At 40.6% G+C, this 18,801-nt stretch overlaps 1 protein-coding gene across 5 annotated transcripts in view; it reads right to left on the bottom strand.

Moving 5' to 3' along the window:
• LPGAT1 (lysophosphatidylglycerol acyltransferase 1) overlaps window positions 1-18,801 on the bottom strand; it is a 173,514-nt gene that overhangs the window by 108,481 nt on the left and 46,232 nt on the right. For all 5 annotated transcript variants that reach the window (XR_004644969.1, XR_004644970.1, XM_034764541.1 and 2 more), the window contains one exon: window positions 5,016-5,111. Coding sequence is in view for 3 of the 5 variants with exons in the window: in XM_034764541.1 (XP_034620432.1) it covers window positions 5,016-5,111 (96 nt within the window). In the remaining 2 variants the exon portion in view is untranslated. The remainder of the gene's footprint in view (window positions 1-5,015; window positions 5,112-18,801) is intronic.

The raw sequence follows: 18,801 nt of genomic DNA, 5'->3' as shown, positions 1-18,801 counted from the left end.
TTATGTATAAATGTACCAGCATTCAGCATTTATAAAGTAGGTTTTTGATAAAGAAATAAGATAAAAACTAAAGGTATTCATTTTAAATAAAGTAAAAGTTCACCAAGAAAAAAAAAAAGTTCCTTTCTTAAAAAGAAAAATCATAAGTAATTTGAAATTAATTTATATAATATAAAATACGGCGATTATATGAGAAATTTCAATTAGGAGGAATTCCCTGAAAACATTCAGGCCAGCAAGCATAAACATTCATATTATTGTTTCTGAACACAACTGCTACTAGACGAGAGAGAGGAGCCACGAGCTACATTTTGGCATTCTATAGAGGTAGGCAGCTACTGGCACAGATTCATTTTTTGGTGTGTGATTCTGAAATTATGTTTTGTTATCTGTTTTATTTACAAGACAAGAGTCTGATTTGTATAGAGCTCTAAATAAATTCCTTGCCAACCTTTGCAGCTACCTAAACGAGTCATTCCTTTTGTCCCAAAAAAAGACAACACCATTAACACAAAGCATTACTCAGGACAACAAGATATTAGAAGAGTGAAAAGTTGGCACCAAGGTAGCTAGTCTGGGGACTCTCGTAGTTATTAAACCTGAAGTGGCAAGTAAAAAATGACTGTGCTTCTGCCCTTTACTACTACTTTTTGATATATTAATACTGTCTCAAAGTGCCCTTTAAAAAAAAATTAGATTAGATTTTTTTTAAGATATAAAATATCAAGTCCTGACTTCCTCTTCTTGAGTAGAAGAGTGGGGAAGTAAAGTAACAATAGAAATCTGGGGCCAAATCTTACAAACCCTCACTCGTTAAGGGCCCCCTTGAATCATATGATTCCTTCATGTGAATGAGGACTTGTAGGTTTGGGCTCTTCAGCTGCAATTCTCTCAATCCTGAACTGATTTAAGAGGTCACGATGAGCAGGTTCTCTGGGCCAGATTTTCAGCTGGTGTAAAATGGCATAGCTTAATTGAAGTCAATGGACCTAATCATTTTACACTGCTGAGAATTTGGCCCTATATCTCAGCTATACCAGAACCCAAGGATACAATCATATCCTGGCTTGTACATCGTTGCTTAAATACACTAAATACACACACAATACATTTACACAATGCATATTTAAATACCAATGATAAAATAATTATGTATTATATGCTCAATATAAAAATTAGTTAGTAATTTTAAAATTACAGGGGTAACAAATCATGAAGAAAATGTAGTTTCTACAAAGTTAATGCTGAAGACTGGTCTTCTGCTAAAAACTCAATTTCCTCCCTGCCTCTCCAAATTCAAAAGCAATCCATCCTTATCTTCATAGATGAACATATGCCAAGGTAGAATTATTTTGAGAAGCCTGAGGCAAATCTGGTAAGACATTTGAGAGATATGGAAGTCCAAGAACTGAACTATTCTCACTAGGGATATTTTCCTAATGCTACATTGACTTGTGACAACTCAAAGATGGCTTTACCTAAAGAAACTCCACTGTACTGATGCCTTTCACTGTTTTTTTTTTTTTTTTTGGGGGGGGGGGGAATTTTGTATGATTGAAGTCTGACCATGTATATCATTAATATTGCCAATGTTAGACAACTGCAACAAATTTTGTACAAATTATATCATGTAAGGTTAGGGTTACCAGATGTCCCGATTTTATAGGGACAGTCCAGATTTTTGGGTCTTTTTCTTATATAGGCTCCTATTACTCCTCAACCCCTGTCCTGATTTTTTACATTTGCTGTCTGGTCACCCTATGTAAGGTGTTAATAGAAAAGTTATTTGCTAAATAAAATTATCCTGTTTATATGCATATATCATTTTTGTATCTGAAGTTATGAATATTGGCTATATTATATATCTGTATCCCAAATGTGTTTGTTCCTGGGGTAACACCCACCAGGTACACTGAAGCCAGACTGCTGTGTGTTCATGGCCCATTAAAGGCAATTAACTCTCACAATGGGGCCATAAAAGAAACACATTCCACCCAGAGGGGTCTTCCTGCAGACGGCTTAGCATCCGAAGAAGTGAGGTTTTTACTCACGAAAGCTTATGCCCAAATAAATCTGTTAGTCTTTAAGGTGCCACCAGACTCCTTGTTGTTTTAGCCTCCAAGTGGCCAAGGCTGGTCCCTGTGAGTCAGCAAGCCATGTAATGGCATGTGACCCTGGACTTCATCTTGTGCCTGTACTTTTCCTGGGCTGTGCATTTTGTTTGGGACAGTAAAATTCCATCCACATGGCAGAGAGTACAAAAAAAACCCTTGAATCATCTCCATGCTGCCTCTTTCCTGCTCTGATTCTCTGGCCTGTGGATTTACAACTGAAAGGAACATATTGATTATGGACTGAGGACCTTCCAATCTTTTGGAAGTTACCAGAGACTTTACAAGCCAGCAATTTGTTCCATCACTGCTACAAACCTGAGATAAGAAATTTGCAATAATTGTATGTACATGATTAACTATTTTAATTATCTTCCTCTTTTCCCTTATAAATAAACCTTTATCTTTTACTTACCAAAGGATTGGCAACAGCGTATTTATTGGGTAAGATCTGAGTTATATATTGACCTGGCTATGTGGCTGATCTCTTGAGATCAGAAGAAACTTTTGTTTGATAAAATTGGTTTTCAAAGTCTAGTGTTTGGGTGGTGAAATAATGCATAGGCGCCAACTTCCCCTCTGCCCAGTGGATGTTCGACCCCCACCCCCACCCCTGGCCCTGCCTCTTCCCGCACCTGCACCGCCCTCGCCTTGTCCCTATTCCACCCCCTTCCCCAAAGTCCCCGCCCCTGCCCCACCTCCTCCTCCTCTGAGTGCACCACGTCCCCGCTCCTCCCCCTCCCTCCCAGAAAGTCCTAAGGGCCACCAAACAGCTGTTAGGTGGCGGGGGGGCAGGAAGCACTGGGAGGGAGGGAGAGGGAGAAGCGGGGACGCAGCAGGCTTGGGGGGCGGGGGGGGAGAGAGAAGGAGGCGAGGAGGGGGAAGCTTGGCTGCCGGTGGGTGCAGAGCACCCGCTAATTTTTCCCCATGGGAATGTAAAGGGTGGGTCACATGGTTGGTTACCTGAGGCCAGGGCAGTAGAGTTTGAACTGATGACCAGAGTGGCTAGAACAGGCATTGTGGGATACTGCCGAATAATTCTGGAGGCCATTCACAGCGCATTAGGCGGCCACACTGGTGCCGCAGCGCTGCAGCAGCAGTGCAATACTCGCTATTCCTCTCGGGGACGTGGAGTACATGCAGCGCTGCAAATGTCTTGCCAGTGTGGACGGGGAGTGAGTTACAGCGCTGTAACTCGCAAGTGTAGCCAAGGCCTAAGCTTAGGCAGTTGCTTTAGGATCTGCATTCTTCCAACTGGTGACTAGTAGTTCTATAGCACAAGCAATAGTCTTGATCTTTTGTGCAGGGAGAGCAGGGGAGTAACAAAAACCCATTGTGTCGTAGTTCCTTGAGGGCACCATGTATCTTGCGATCCCGGGAGGGGGAAGTTAGAAAATGAAGTTTACACTAGTAGCAAGACAGTCATTAGGTGAAAAAAAGAGCACTAGCCACCCCCTTTGGCAAAAAAGCAAATATTCTCTAGTTACTTCAAGTAAACCTGTTCATGAGAGGGAGGGAGGGAGGGAGGGAGTTCATTTTTATTATTATGATGCCATGATCAAGGCTCCAAGAAGATTATAGGGGGTTTTGTAGCTACTTTTGCAATGAAGAATATTGCATGCCAGTGATGTATATGCCCATCAGAAAAACAATTACAAAAGAAAAACATGCAATTCTCTTTCACTGTTAGTACTCAGATTCCAGATAGCATAAATCTCGGATTAATGAAAATTTGAGGTCTGCAGTACCATAACCTTTTATAGAGGGCAAACATTGTTTTTGCAGCTTAATAATCTTTTAATTTAAGTTCAAATACACATCGGTTACATTAGGTAGATGGAAGGGCAACAAAAACACATCCAAAATATCCTAAAATGTATATCCTATTAACAAATCTGCAGTTGCCCTCTAGCATACATAACTCAGTATTTATCTTGTATGTGTGCTAAATGTAAGTAAATACAAGAAATAGACAAAGCGATCAATATTTTAAAACATGTCAGGTTCCGTTCTTCTCTCAGATGCACAATGAGCACCATCATATAACTAAAGGTCATCCACAAAGCACTATAGGCCCACCACGTGAGGTTGTTATTTTATAATGTAATAGTGCCTGTAATTTGCTAGGCACCCCTCTAATCTCCTAACTGAAAATCTGGCCTGAAATTTATATTTTTTCAAACAGATCTTCAGTCACTCCATTTTAAATACAGATTAGCCTCTTTCATTAAAAAGTTACAAGATCCCAGTTAACCTACACCTGCCCGCCCCCTCCCTAACCCAGACAAATAAAAATTAAGGGGGGAGGGGGGAAGGGAGAAATGTATATTCTGAATGTCATACTTTGCATAACCGGTATCAGATCAATGAAACCTTTTTTACATTTTCTTATTCTTGGAGGATGGTTTGCTCTGCATTTAACAAAGGAAGAAGTAATACAGAAAATCTCAGTAATCATTTATCTGTCAATTTTGGGGATAATATAGCCAACAAACAAGAATCACTGATGTTTACACATTATCAGTATTCCAGACCTGATTCCGCACTATATTATTCTACATTTACGGCAATGTACCTCTGTTAGATTGTAAACTCTGAAGCAAAGACTGTCATTTATTGTATGATTGTACTGTGGCCTAGCACAATGGGACCCCTACCTGGTTGAGGCCTCTATCATCATATAAATGTTAAATAATACAATTACTAAAAACAAATTAAAATAATTTATATTAGATCTATCTTTAGCAAGTACATTTCAGTACAAGGATTTCACCTTGTAATCCTCACTACAGAATTTACACAGATAAATTCTGGCAGACCACATTGAAATTTAGAAAACTTAATGGAAAACAGAGCATTGACTACAAGGATAAATTAAGGCTCTATCACACATCTATTGTTTACCTGTCTTATAAAGAAGTCTCCGTGGATTAGCGATACAATCCCAAAGTTTGTATACTTAAAAATATGATCCATCAGCCACATCATCTGACGGACAACCTGAAAAAGTTGAGAAAAGAACTTGTCAGTATATACTACATGCAAAGAAGAAGACATTAGAGAGATCATCTTTTCAAAAACCAACAAACCCACCCACAAGCTAATGCATAAATAACGGCATTAGCTCTTCAAAAGTGAAAAGTGGCTCAGGTGCCATTTTGTTTTCTAGGAAGGGGCCTAATATGACCGCTCTCCTTAAATCAGCGTACAATTTTACTTTGCTACTCACATGGTGTAACTTCACACAGGCACACTGTATGCCCCTTTGACACTATACACTGGGGAAGCACCCTGTAATCCCCATATTCATCGCTTATATATAACTGATATTTCACATGAAGCATGCCATATGAGGTATCAAGGAAAAGGTTATGATCTGCTGAAAGCCATTGTTCTATCTAAATATGTGCATCATTCATGCATATAAAATTATAAGAATTGTGTTGTATGGTTTTCACTAAAATATGCTGTGGGTTTGGGAAGTGCCAGCTCTCCAGAGACAACGACAAGGGAGGTAACTAACACCCAGATGGGTGCTGAATGGACATCACTAGCCACTGTCAAGCAGAGGAGTTACAATACAATGACTCACTCACAGGAGACATAGAGGGAGTATTGCTTCACCTTGTGACTCAGCAATGCCCACCAGACATGCCTGGACTTGTGTTCTCCAAGCACATGGACTAAGGGTATAAAACAGTACACAGTGGCCACATGCTTGGCCTTTCTCCTTCCCCCACCTATGCTGCAAGCAACAAGAGCACTGAGAAGACTGAAGACTCCAACAGAGGAGACTGACCCAGGTTTCAAGGGTGAAACCTGTGTACTATGAACTGCAATATCGAGTGGGGTGAGAAAAACTGCTTAATCTAGATGTTGCCCAGTCTAATAGGGTTGAGAGTCTAGCCTGCATGCATATATTTTATATTGGTAATCACTCTGACTTTTTGACTCTCTTTTGTAATTAATAAACTTGTTTTACTGTTATCTTTACCAGTGAGTTTGCCTGAAGAGCTTGGTAAATCTGCTCAAGTTTGCAAAGGCTGGTAAATATCCACTTTCCATTGATTAAGTGATGAACCAATTAATAAACTTGCATTTCTTAGTAAAGGGTCTTGAGCAGTGGAAGATGGTATATTCCTGAAGTACAAGGCTAAGAGCTGGGGGAGGGGGGATTTGCCTTACTCTGTGTGATTCATGAGTGGCTCTGGGAGCATGCATGCAATCTAGCTTGGTGTGGGGCTCCACATGCGGGTGTGCTGAGTGATAACAGCACCTGTTTGTCACTAGCAAAGCACTGTGAGACACAACCCAAAATAGTGAGTTAAGGGGACATAGCGGTCCCACAGTCCCAGGCTGCACCCCGGGGATCCCATCAGAGCCTCCTTCTGACATGCCACCCCCATTTTAATCAGACAGCTTCATCCACAAACTGTATTCAGTTTAAATTTTAGAGAAATTATCTATTTGATTTTAAATCTTCAGCAACTTTGTGTCTCCCATTAAAAAAAAACAAAACAAAAAAAAAAAAAAAAAACCCACCACTTGCATTTTATTTTTGATGTTAAACTTTTAAAAACAGTTATTTGACATAAAATAGTCTATCTCCAGGTGAAGAACAATTACCTACCTGTAAATGTGGTTCTTCAAGATGTTGTTATCCATATGGATCCCACTTTAGATGTGGATACATCCATGTCCATGAGATCAAAGCTTTTGAACAGCTGTGTCAGTTGAGCCACACCTGTACCACCGTATGCCCTGTGCCCTCCCCCCAAGGACATAACAGGCAGAGCAGCCATAACCATCCCTTAGTTCCCTCACTAATTCAGAATCCCAGAGGAGGACGACTCTGAAAAAGCAGGGTAAAGTGAGGGTCATGGGATCCATATGGATGACAACATCCCCCCTCTCCCTCCCAAAAAAAAATACATTTACTATAAAAATTAAATACCTGTTCTTTCTTCAAATGTGTGCGCATGGTAACTAGGTAACTAATAAGCAGTGTCCAGTCTGGAAGGGGAGACTGAAAAGTCCTGATTGACATTGACTAGATAGCAACTGTAACACAGCCCTATGAAATCTGACATCTGATCTTGCAGCCAGGCCAAGAGCATAGTGTTGAACAATGTAACTCCACAGAGCTGCCCTGCAAATTTCAGATACAGCGATGTTCCTGAAGTGTGTAGAAAAGGCAGCCTGTGCTCTAGTGGAGTGAGCTTTAATATTTGGAGAAAGAGATGTAGCTGATGTATTCCAATCTGCTGTCATCTACTATGAAATAAATTTTATTCTTCTGTGGGAAGAAATGGCTTGACCCTTTGAAGCACCAGAGGTGGCAACCAAAAGATGGAGAGTGTCTGAAAGGCTTTAGTCAGTGATTTCCCTCCACCCCCCTGAATTTCCCCAACATCCCCCCCAGTTTTGTGAACTAGTTACATGCCAATTTAGTGACTGTCTGGAAATTTGACTTGAAATTGAAACATTAATACACACTTTAAAAGCATATACAGTATGATAAAATAAGTGTATCTGAAAAAGTATAATAGATTTGAAAAGTATGAACATAGACTAGCTTCCTTACACAGCTGTAGTTTTTTATGACAATGTCAGTGCATTCATTTCGGTGATGTTTGCCAACCTAATCATTTCAAATGATGATTTGTAAGCAAAGTCTAAATGAGCTCTTCCTGACAGCTGGTGATGAGCTGGGGCTGGAGGGAAAGGGTTCAGGACCAGATTGTATTTACATTCACACCTAATCTACCTAGGTATCCAGCAAACAGAGCTGTGTTGCCCAAGTGATAGATTATGGCTGGGCTGGGGGGGGGGGGGGGGGAGGGAGAGAGAGAGGGTGGTTAGGAGGGAATGAAATGTTGTTGTTCTTATTGTATGAGTAAAGGGCAGTAGAACTGTACTTAGCCTGTGCTGATCGAGGGCATCAAGAGAGAGGGTGGGGACCTGTCCCTCTCTACTGTTTAAAGACAGAGCTGATTAGGCGCCATAGATAGTCTTTTGTTCTGTTAAGTGACCACTGAAGCTGAAATCACCGATAAATCAGGTCTAAGTGCTTAGTCCTGCTGTGTGGACAGTGTTTCTGTGGACGAGACAGCCCAGACTGCACTAGCAGCGAGGTTCCCCCACTGAGAGCTCAGCTGAAATCACTGAGAGCTGGGTGGAACCTCAAGAGATCAACTTGCAGAGGTCACAGTGGCAGCAGCAGGTGACAGCGCAGGGCCATTGGCAACAGAGTGGTGGAGTGAACGGTGGCACAACAAACAGCAAAAAGAACAGGAGTACTTGTGGCACCTCAGAGACTAACGAATTTATTAGAGCATAAGCTTTCGTGGACTACAGCCCACTTCTTCGGATGCATACAGAGTGGAATAAATATTGAGGAGATATACACACACACACACACACACACACAGAGCATAAACAGGTGGGAGTTGTCTTACAAACATTGAATCTATCTCCCCTTGTAAGTATTCTCATACTTCTTATCAAACTGTCTGTACTGGGCTAGCTTGATTATCACTTCAAAAGGGTTTTTTTCTTACTTAATTGGCCTATCAGAGTTGGTAAGACAACTCCCACCTGTTTATGCTCTGTGTGTGTGTGTGTGTGTGTGTGTGTATATATATATCCTCAATATTTATTCCACTCTGTATGCATCCGAAGAAGTGGGCTGTAGTCCACGAAAGCTTATGCTCTAATAAATTCGTAAGTCTCTGAGGTGCCACAAGTACTCCTGTTCTTTTTGCGGATACAGACTAACACGGCTGCTATTCTGAAACCTGAAAACAAACAGCAGTGGCCAGAGCGAACAGTGAGCAGCTGGAGGAATGAGCAAGATGCCTTTTTGCCCCCCACCTGGGAGGTGTACTCACGTGAAAGCACCTCTGAACTCTGAGTCTCCACTGTCCAAGCACAACACCGGTGAGTGGGGTGCAGTTGAGGGAAAAGCGAGGGGCACGTTGAATAAACATCTGTTTGTTGGACTATATTTTAGTGACTTTGCTCCAGAATGCTAGATTTGTGACTGGGAATGAAACTTATATAAATGTTTTCTAGTAGGCCAAGATTTTTAAAATGCATTATTTGCCACGGTTGTTATCTCACATCGTTGCCATCTTGAGAGGTCATTACGTTGGGGAGTTTCTGTACTAAACATTTTAATTATTATAATTAATTTTCCGATGTGCATTACTTTGCATTTATCAACATTGAATTTCATCTGCCATTTTGTTGCCCAGCCACCCAGTTTTCTGAGATCCCTTTGTAACTGTTTGCAGTCTGCCTGGGACTTGACTAGCTTGAATAGTTTTGTATCATCTGCAAATTTTGCCACCTCACTGTTTACCCATTTTTCCAGATCATTTATGAATATGTTGAACAGTAATGGTCCCAGTACCGACCCCTCAGGGATACCACTATTTATCTCTCTCCATTCTGAAAACTGACCATTTATTCCTACTCTTTGTTTCCCATCTTTTAACCAGTTACTGATCCATGAGAAGACTTCCCTCTTATCCCATGATGGCTTACTTTTCAAAAGTCAATTTAAATTAAATATATATATTTTTTTATTTATATGTTTTTAGAAATCTAGACCTGTTATGTGTTTTGGTGTAACTTGCATTATCCTTATGTTAAATTTGCATTATCCTAATCAAACATTTACTTTATTCATCTCTCTTTTCATTTTCACTTTGACCTGCAACATATAAAAGACGAAAAACAATACAACAATTTTTCCACTCAAAGGCCTAAAAACTAACCAAGGTGAAGAACACATCAAGAACCAAGAATATATCAACGTCATCTGAAGGTTCAAGTGGTATATCTACATCTGACCAGCCCGAAGCACAAATACAACTACCTGCTGAAAGAACAGTGTCTCCAAAACCTAAAGGCAGTTTCCGATGTTTGTCGGTCAAAGTGTTCCCATTTATTGAAGTTACAAAAGATGGCTACTGGTGCACCTCTTGCAAAAAAGCTTACGAAGAAGGAAAGCTTCCCAATGCTATAACTGGTAAAGGTGGAGGAGCTTGGTTTGTCAAACTGATCAGCAAAGCCAATGCTCACAAACTACGTGAAAAGGGTGCAAAACACCAGGCTTCTGGAGTGCATCAATATGCAGAAGGCCTTATAAGCCCACTTTCAAAGCTAATTTTAGAAGTACTTAATGAGGCTGTTAAGAATGCTGGAGACACAACACAGTTCATGTGAACAAACATGGCTGTGGCATCCCACTTTCTATTTAAGCAAGAGATACCACACACTACGAACTGGAAGCCAACGTTAAGTGCATTGTCACTTGTTTGGAACCAGTGTTCAACTTCAGGATGAACAAAACCAGCAAATGCTCACTATCTTTCTGCAAGAAACTCAACTGAGTGACTAGAAGCATGTGGTGCAACAGTGAGACTCAACAGTTGAAAAAGTGAAGAACTCTCTCGCCATATTCAAAAAATTTGCATACATGGCTGATGAATGCACCAATGCAAATGGGCATCAAGTCATTGTGTACGTTATCTTGATGTCAGGGGTAGGCCAGTAGATGTGTCTTCTATAACTTGAACAAATAGAAATGCATCGGCTGCATCTGTGACAACCCACATCTTAGAAGTTAAATGCTTGTCAAACACATGGCTGCTTGTGCATTTGATGGAGCTGCAAACTTCTCTGGAAGACACGGTGGATGAAAGAAGTAGGAATTCATCTCTTGCTACTCCCAGTCACAACAGCTACAATTGAGCGTTCTTTTTCCATCATTGAATAGAATTTTGTGTTCTTAAAGAAGTCGCCTTCTGCCTGATCATGTAAATGAACTAATGGGCATATCAATTGAAGGAATGGAAGTACCAGACACATGAGAAGCCACCAAAGATGAACGCATTGCATTCAAGAAGTTCATTAACTGAGTTGTGCAAAATTCTAACAAGAAACCAAAAAGGATGTAGACATAGTGCTTCATAGAAGGCTTGAGTAGCCAACTTTAATTTGTGTGATAATTTTAAAACATGAGTTAAATCTAATAAAATAGTCATGAAACATTTTTCAGTTTTTACTATGGTGCCATACAGCCCACCTTCACCCTCATAGTCTCACCCCTCATCGGCCCTGACACACACCCCTGTAAATTCGAACCCCTCTCACACACACCCCACACCCCCAATTTCAATCCCTGGGTAAACCACTGGCTTTAGTTATGACCGTACAGCAAAAACTGTGCATGGGGTAGCCTACCTGAACTAGCATGAATCCAGCTGGCATGGGCAACAGCAGCAACAAAGTCATTACAGTACAGGCTAGCAAGCCGAGAATGTACTCGGGATTCATGCTGGACTTATACTACCCATGCTGAAGCTTGCACCGTGATATCTTCACGGTTAGCATTACTTGTGCTAGCTGGAGTCAAGCTACTTTGGATAGGCTAGCCAACGCACTGCTTTTGCTGTGTAGACATAGCCTATGTCTAAGGCTAAGATTTAGTCATGGGCATTTTTAGTAAAAGTCATGGACAACAAAAAAATCACAGCCCCGTGACCTGTCCGTGATTTGTACTATATACTCGACTAAATTTTTGGTGTTCTGTGCCCCTGGAGCCCCACAGATGCTGCTCTGGAGAGGGGCCTCAGGTTGCCTGCTGGTGAAAGAGAGGCGAGCACGGCACGGACCGCCACTGACGGGGGACAGCCCCAACGGCCCAGGACAACGGCCACCATTGTTGCGGGGAGGGGCCGGTGTGGGCCCCAAGCTGCTCTGGCAGCCCTGGGGTCAGTCACATCTGCCGGCTCCAGTCTGTCATGGAGGTCCCGGAAAGTCACAGAATCCGTGACTTCTGTGACCTGCGTGACAGACTTGCAGCCTTACTTATGTCCTATTGAGATAACATAGCAAGACTCTTGAAACAAGGGTCCAAGGTGGGGAATTTCTTCTCTCTCAAAGAGAACTGGGATTTGGGGGGGGGGGGGTGTAGAAAGGAATAAACTAATAGATTGTGTCAGATTTTCGTTTGAATCAATATAGGGAGTAAACTTGGGTAAAGTTTTCACATCTCCTTATCTCTATGGAATGTATGTAAAAAAGAGGCTGGAGTTCACTGACCCTTCTCGATGATGTAATGGCAATGAAGACGGCCACTTTCAGAATGAAGTGGTATACAGAGCATTCAGAGAGGTCCAAAGGCGGCTCCAGGAGGCTTGTAAGGACAATATTAAGATTGCACATAAAAGAGGGGGTTCTCTAACTGATCGGTAACCATTTATTATTGCTGAGATTGCTGCAAGGTGGACTTAGGCAGAACTAAAAAGTCCAGAATGTTTTAAATCTAGAATGTGGTAGAGGATTTTTTGGCATAAGGGACCTTCAAAGTATCATGGTTGTGTTGGGCTGCCCAAATTGAAAATCATTTCCATTTAGAGGTACGATGGAGAGTTTTCGCCTTTTCAGGAAGTTCTCTTGTACTTTTAAGAAGCAGTCTATCAGTAGCACTCAACCAGCCAACATCCACCGTCAGCTACCATGATCTAGGGTCTGGCTGAAACATCTGACCCTCATTCTGTGATAGTATCCTTGTTAAATCTGGAAGTGGTATGGAAGGATCAGTAGACATCTTGAGGAGATGTGTTAGCCAGAATTGTGTCTGCTAATATGGAGCTGTCAGAATGAGTAATGGCTGCATCCTGTCCAATTTTTGCAATCCCTCTGGGTAAAAAAAGGAATTGGTAGAAATGCATACACAAGAAACTTGTCTTGAGCGTGAAAAAAAAAGGATGATGGAAGCAAGTATTACCATCCTGAATGGGAGACGGCATATACATTTGTTCAGTCTTCCTTATCCTGGAGGGGAAAAAAAAAAAAAGGGGGGGGGTCTTCATCTTATCCCAGATCTAGGAAGTATCAGTAGAAGCATCTTCCCTGTTACTCCAGGAGGTACCCACTCTATAGCTCCTATGCAAAGCACAGAAGCTACTTCTTCCTTAGCTGAAGGTCCCTGAAGAGGGACAGGGAATGGGAGTGGGAAAAAAAGGACTAAACTGCAAGACTTAGCCATGGCAAACAACATCTAGCACCCATCTGTCAGTTATAGAAGTCCAAGCCTAAATGGGGGTGGGCGGCAGGAGTCAAACTGGCATCCAAAGGTAGGGTATGGGCTGGCACTTGAGTGGTTAAACGTGGATCTTGACCCATCCATCAAGCCTGTTGTCTGGAAGCAGATGAAGGCTGATGTGCAACTGAGGAAGACAATGGCTGCCTCCAAGAGAACCATGGCTTCTTCTTGGGTACTTAGAAGACCATGGTTGAAGGCAAGTATCTTTTGCCTGGATTACCTGATATTTAGAGGGTTCGCCCATTTGGGGCTGTGGCCTGGATGCCAAATGAATAGAATGTGGCCGGGGAGTTCTTCATGGAGTATGATGCGTCATTCGTGTGTGCACTGAGTAAGTCTGCCCTAGAAGGGCAAACCCTCATTTCACTTCTTTCAGAATGCCAGAAATGTCCAGCTACGAAGCTCTGTACATTGCGACTGTGGTGGACATTGCTCATTGTGTGTCATGATCACAGGCTGTAAGAAGGAACCAAGGGACAGCTACGGCTGCCAGGGCCAGCTCCAGGGTTTTGGCCGCCCCAAGCAGCCAAAAACAAACAAACAAACAAACAGCCGTGATCATGATCTGCGGCGGCAATTCGGCGGGAAGTCCTTCACTCCCAGGCGGAGTGAGGGACCGTCCTCTGAATTGCCGCCGAATACCTGGACATGCCGCCCCTTTCCGGAGCGGCCGCCCCAAGCACCTGCTTGAGAAGCTGGTGCCTGGAGCCGGCCCTGATGGCTGCTCTGCCCTTTATGCCCTTAGGTGGGAGGGCACACGAGCACTCATGGCCCAGCAGACACTAATGTTCAAAAGATTCCAATATCACATGCATGAGACACATGCACACTCAGAATGGGATCCACACTGACATGTACACAAGGAATTTATTTTTTCTGATCCAGTTTCAGGAGGTGCACTGCTTTTTGCTTCTTACCCTACCCACTTAAAAGTGAGGGAATGAGGATGAAGTGTGAAGCAAAGTATTTCCCCAAGATAAACAACTACAAGCCCAGATGCTTCCTATTCCACAGTGCTTACTTCATCTCACTCAGCTCTCGAATCAGTCATGCAATCTGATTAGATGGACTTTGATCTTGTAGCAGCTGTTGTAACTGCACAGAGAAGCTGGGAAAAGCAAGTCTTGAAACTTGCAGTGCAAGGTAAAAAGCAGTCTCTCTTCCCAACTGCACTCTCTCAAACAGCGCTCTCTGGGATTCTTGTTTTACACAAGGATGTATAACCAAACATATGGATACTACTCTGGTAACACTACCACTGAGTCATTTTAACCTATCCTTCTTGGCTGAACAGATAATATACTTCTATCGGTGAAATCTCGACAAGCTTCACAGTTGACACCAATTCAAACTATATAAAATTCTCAAAACTATATAAAAAGGACAGTGAACTTGAACAGATCACCTCAGATCCAATTACCAACAAGTAGAAACCCTGCTCTGTAAAACTTGTCTTTAAAGAGAAAGCTTTGCAGACCCTATACTATATGAAATAAAGTTTAATTTCAACTAATTTCCCTTCACTGGAAACCCATGTTTCCCTAATTCATACAAGCGAATCTGGAACAATGTTTTCAGAAAGCGTTACTGTTCATTAGCTGTTAATTTCTATTTACATTGGAGAAGGCTAACATAGATGGGTTTTTGGAATATTTTGTTTATAAACAAGCATTCCAGTATGTCATAAATTCTAAAACACTGTCATTTTGCTGATATGTGCCCCTCAAGAAAGAAATCCGCTGGTGAATTTTCAGAGCACTGCAGCATTCTCCCCTTGCTATGTGCAGAACTTGATCTTCAGCGGTGAGTCAGACAGTTCAGAATTCTGAATTTATCTCCTCGAGGTCTTTTTTTTAAATGTTGTGAATGGCTACTGACCACCAAATCTATTTGATTTAACAAATGATTGGAACTCAGCAGACCTGGGTTCTATTCCTAGCTCAGCCACTAGTCTGCTGGGTGACCTTGGAAAAGTCACTTCATCTTTGTGCCTCAGTTTCCTCATCTGTGAAATGTGGACACTGATATTTACCTCCTTTGTGAAGTGCTTTGAGATCTACTGATGAAAAGCACTATAATAGTTAGATTGATAATAATAAACAACAATAATTCCTAAAAACCTTTCTGGGACACGACCAATTTGTTAACACACGAATAGCAATGGTATCAAAGTTCTCAAAGCCCAGAGAAAACAAAAAAGACTATTTCAATGGCATATTTAAAACCTACGCTCAATTTAATAGTAGTAGTTATGCAATGATTTCTTCTGGCCATATCAATTTGTTTTACCTTTCTAGTGGTTCCAGATTTCTGCTCAAAAGAAATGACCAATGTCACCCTATACTCTCACAGTGATTAGAGATCTTGTTTAAGCAATTCAAAAGCATTTGATTTAGCAATTCTATTATGGATAAGCTAGACTGATTTTCCAAATAATTATAATTACTTATATGAATCGTGCAATATTTCAACACATACTAAGATTTTACATTTTTTTTAAATGCAAACTAAAAAAGGCAAATCAATACTTAAGCTCTGGACCTATGCATATCCAAGAGTGAAGGATTGTAGCTTGCCGTAGTTTCCTCAAAACCCACAGACTTGAGAAAGCTTGGAAATTCAGACTTAAGGTTAAAAAAAAAAAACAATAAATATCAGAAAGAATGGAAACAAATAATGAAGAACTTCTAAAAATCTTTATTTCTGCCTCTGTTCTGTAGCATTCTGTGCACTCATCACACCTTGTAGGGAAGATAGAGATAGTCTGATGGAAGATTTTATAGGAACCTAAAGAAGTTTGAAACCTGTGGATATCTTTAACACATTAAATCTATTTTATTTATATAGGAGGTCTATGGAGTTAAAGAATTTGGATGTATGTAACTTTGGTTTTCTTTATATGTTATCTAGAATACTTAAGTGATTTCTCACAAACGTAAACTATCTACTGGTAAGTCTTGGTCTGATCTTTAAGAAATTTGAAACCAGATACTGTAGTTACATGTCTATGCTTAGTCTCATATTGACACAACATTTACACTTTTACAGAGTGCCTCTGGGGAACTGTCCCAAATGAACGTCCCTACATGTGGTCACTTTTGGTGAAGCAATGTAAAATTTCTAGAAAATTCCCCAAAGGTCTTAAAGAAAGAGGAAGTGTTCACTCTATTGTTGTAAAGACAGGTACAATGCAGTTTAAATGTTACAGCAGAGTACAAACAAGATTAAAGTAGTCCAAATAGATCACTTCCTCAATTTTCAGAGTAACTGGTGCAATTAAATGTGCTTTGTTTGTGGATGATGTAGTCTGGTTTTTCACCTTTTTTCTGGCCCGTGACACAGAGGTGGAGTTAAAGTTATTCTGTAAACCTTGATTGGTCATTTCCATATTTTCTAATGCTGAGAGAGAGAAGGAAGGCATACCATGTAATCGTAACTTTGAATATCCAGGGCAACGATGTTGTTGTCCAAGTAAGACAAGAGTCTCTGAAAAGCTTTTCCCATTAAGTCATTGATTATTTTATTCTCTCTCGTTATATATTAGGACTGTCGATTAATCGCAGTTAACTCACGTGATTAACTCAAAAAATTAATTGCAATTAATCGCAGCTTTAAATTGCACTGTTAAACAATAAAATATCAATTGAAATTTATTAAATATTTTTGGATGTTCTACATTTTCAAATATATGGATTTCATAGAATACAAAGTGTACAGTGCTCATTTCATATTTTTTATTACAAATGTTTGCACTCTAAAAATGTTAAAAGAAATAGTATTTCAGTTCACCTCATACAAGTACTGTAATGCACTCACTTTAACGTGAAAGTGCAACTTACAAATGTAGGTTATTTGTGTTACATAACTGCACTCAAAAACAAAACAATGTAAAACTTTAGAGCCTACAAGTCCACTCAGTCCTACTTCTTGTTCAGCTAATCGCTAAGACAAACAAGTGTGTTCTCATTTGCAGGAGATAATGCTGCCCACTTCTTAGTTCTCAGGGTACTTTTGTAGCCGGCATTGCAAGGTATTTACATGCCAGATATACTAAACATTTGTATGCCCCTTCATGCTTTGGCCACTATTCCAGAGGACATGCTTCCATGCTGATGGCACTCGTTAAAAAAATGTGTTAATTAAATTTATGACTTAATTCCTTGGGGGAGAACTGTATATCTCCTGCTCAGTTTTACCCGCATTCTGCCATATATTTCATGGCATAGCAGTCTTGGATGATGACCCAGCACATGTTGTTCATTTTAAAAACACTTTCACTGCAGATCTGACAAAACACAAAGAAGGAACCAATATGAAATTTCTAAAGATAGCTACAGCACTTGAAGATTTAAGAATCTGAAGTGCCTTCCAAAATCTGAGAGGGATGAGGTGTGGAGCATGCTTTCAGAAGTCTTAAAAGAGCAACACTCTGACATGGAAACTACAGAATCCGAACCACAAAAAAAAGAAAAAAAAAAAAAAAAAAAACCAAACATCTGCTGGTGGCATGCGACTCAAATGATGAAAATGAACATGCATTGGTCCGTACTACTTTGGATCATTCTCGAGCAGAACCTGTCATCAGCATAGACATGTCCTCTGGAATGGTGGTTGAAGCATGAAAGGACATATGAATCTTTAGCGCATCTGGCATGTAAATATCTTGCTACGCCGGCTACAACAGTGGCATGCGAAGGCCTGTTCTCACTTTCAGTGACATTGTAAATAAGAAGCAGGCAGCATTATCTCCCGCAAATGTGAACACACTTGTTTGTCTGAGTGATTGGCTGAACAAAAAGTAGGACTAAATGGACTTGAAGGCTCTAGAGTTTTACATTGTTTTGTTTCTGAATGAAGTTATTTTTGTACATAATTCTACATTTTTAAGTTCAACTTTCATGATAAAGAGATTGCAGTAATGTACTTGTAATATGAGAATTGAAAAATACTTGTTTTTACAGTGCAAATATTTGTAATAAAAAATAAATATAAAGTGAGCACTGGATACTTTGCATTCTGTAATGTAATTGAAATCAATATCCAAAAATACTTTAAAAAATGTTATTCTATCATTGTTTAACAGCGCAATTAATTTTTTAATTGCTTGAGAGCCCTATTTTTATATACATACACATGTGTGTATACATACATATATGATTTATATTAAAAAAAATCTTTACTCCATCTTAATCAAATTTAAATCCTTGTGAATTTCCCTACATTATTGGGGGGGGAGGGGGTAGGAGGAAGGGGGAAGAGAATATAAGAATGGCTCAGTGTCAGGAGTTCCTGTGAAGGCACAAAGCGTGCAGAGACTTTAGAGAAGACTGCAAGGTGTTTCTCATGCCTCCTCCCTCCCTCCAATGTGAAAGCTTCATTAGGGTGGTGGGGACAGAGGAGAATGTACAGCGGATTCAATATATTTGGCGTAGTCGTCTCTTGAAATTGCTACGTACATCTTGTTTTCTTCCTAGCCTACCCATATATGGCACTCTCTCCTGCTTACCCCTCATACTACTCCTTCCTCACAGGACACCCCACATTGTGGTCACCAACATCTGAGCCATATGG

The sequence above is a fragment of the Trachemys scripta genome, chromosome 3 (genome assembly GCF_013100865.1).
Source record: "Trachemys scripta elegans isolate TJP31775 chromosome 3, CAS_Tse_1.0, whole genome shotgun sequence".
NCBI lineage: Eukaryota > Metazoa > Chordata > Testudines > Emydidae > Trachemys > Trachemys scripta.
The sequence above is the reverse complement of the archived record's forward strand: the minus strand, read 5'-3'. Positions and strand labels throughout refer to the sequence as shown.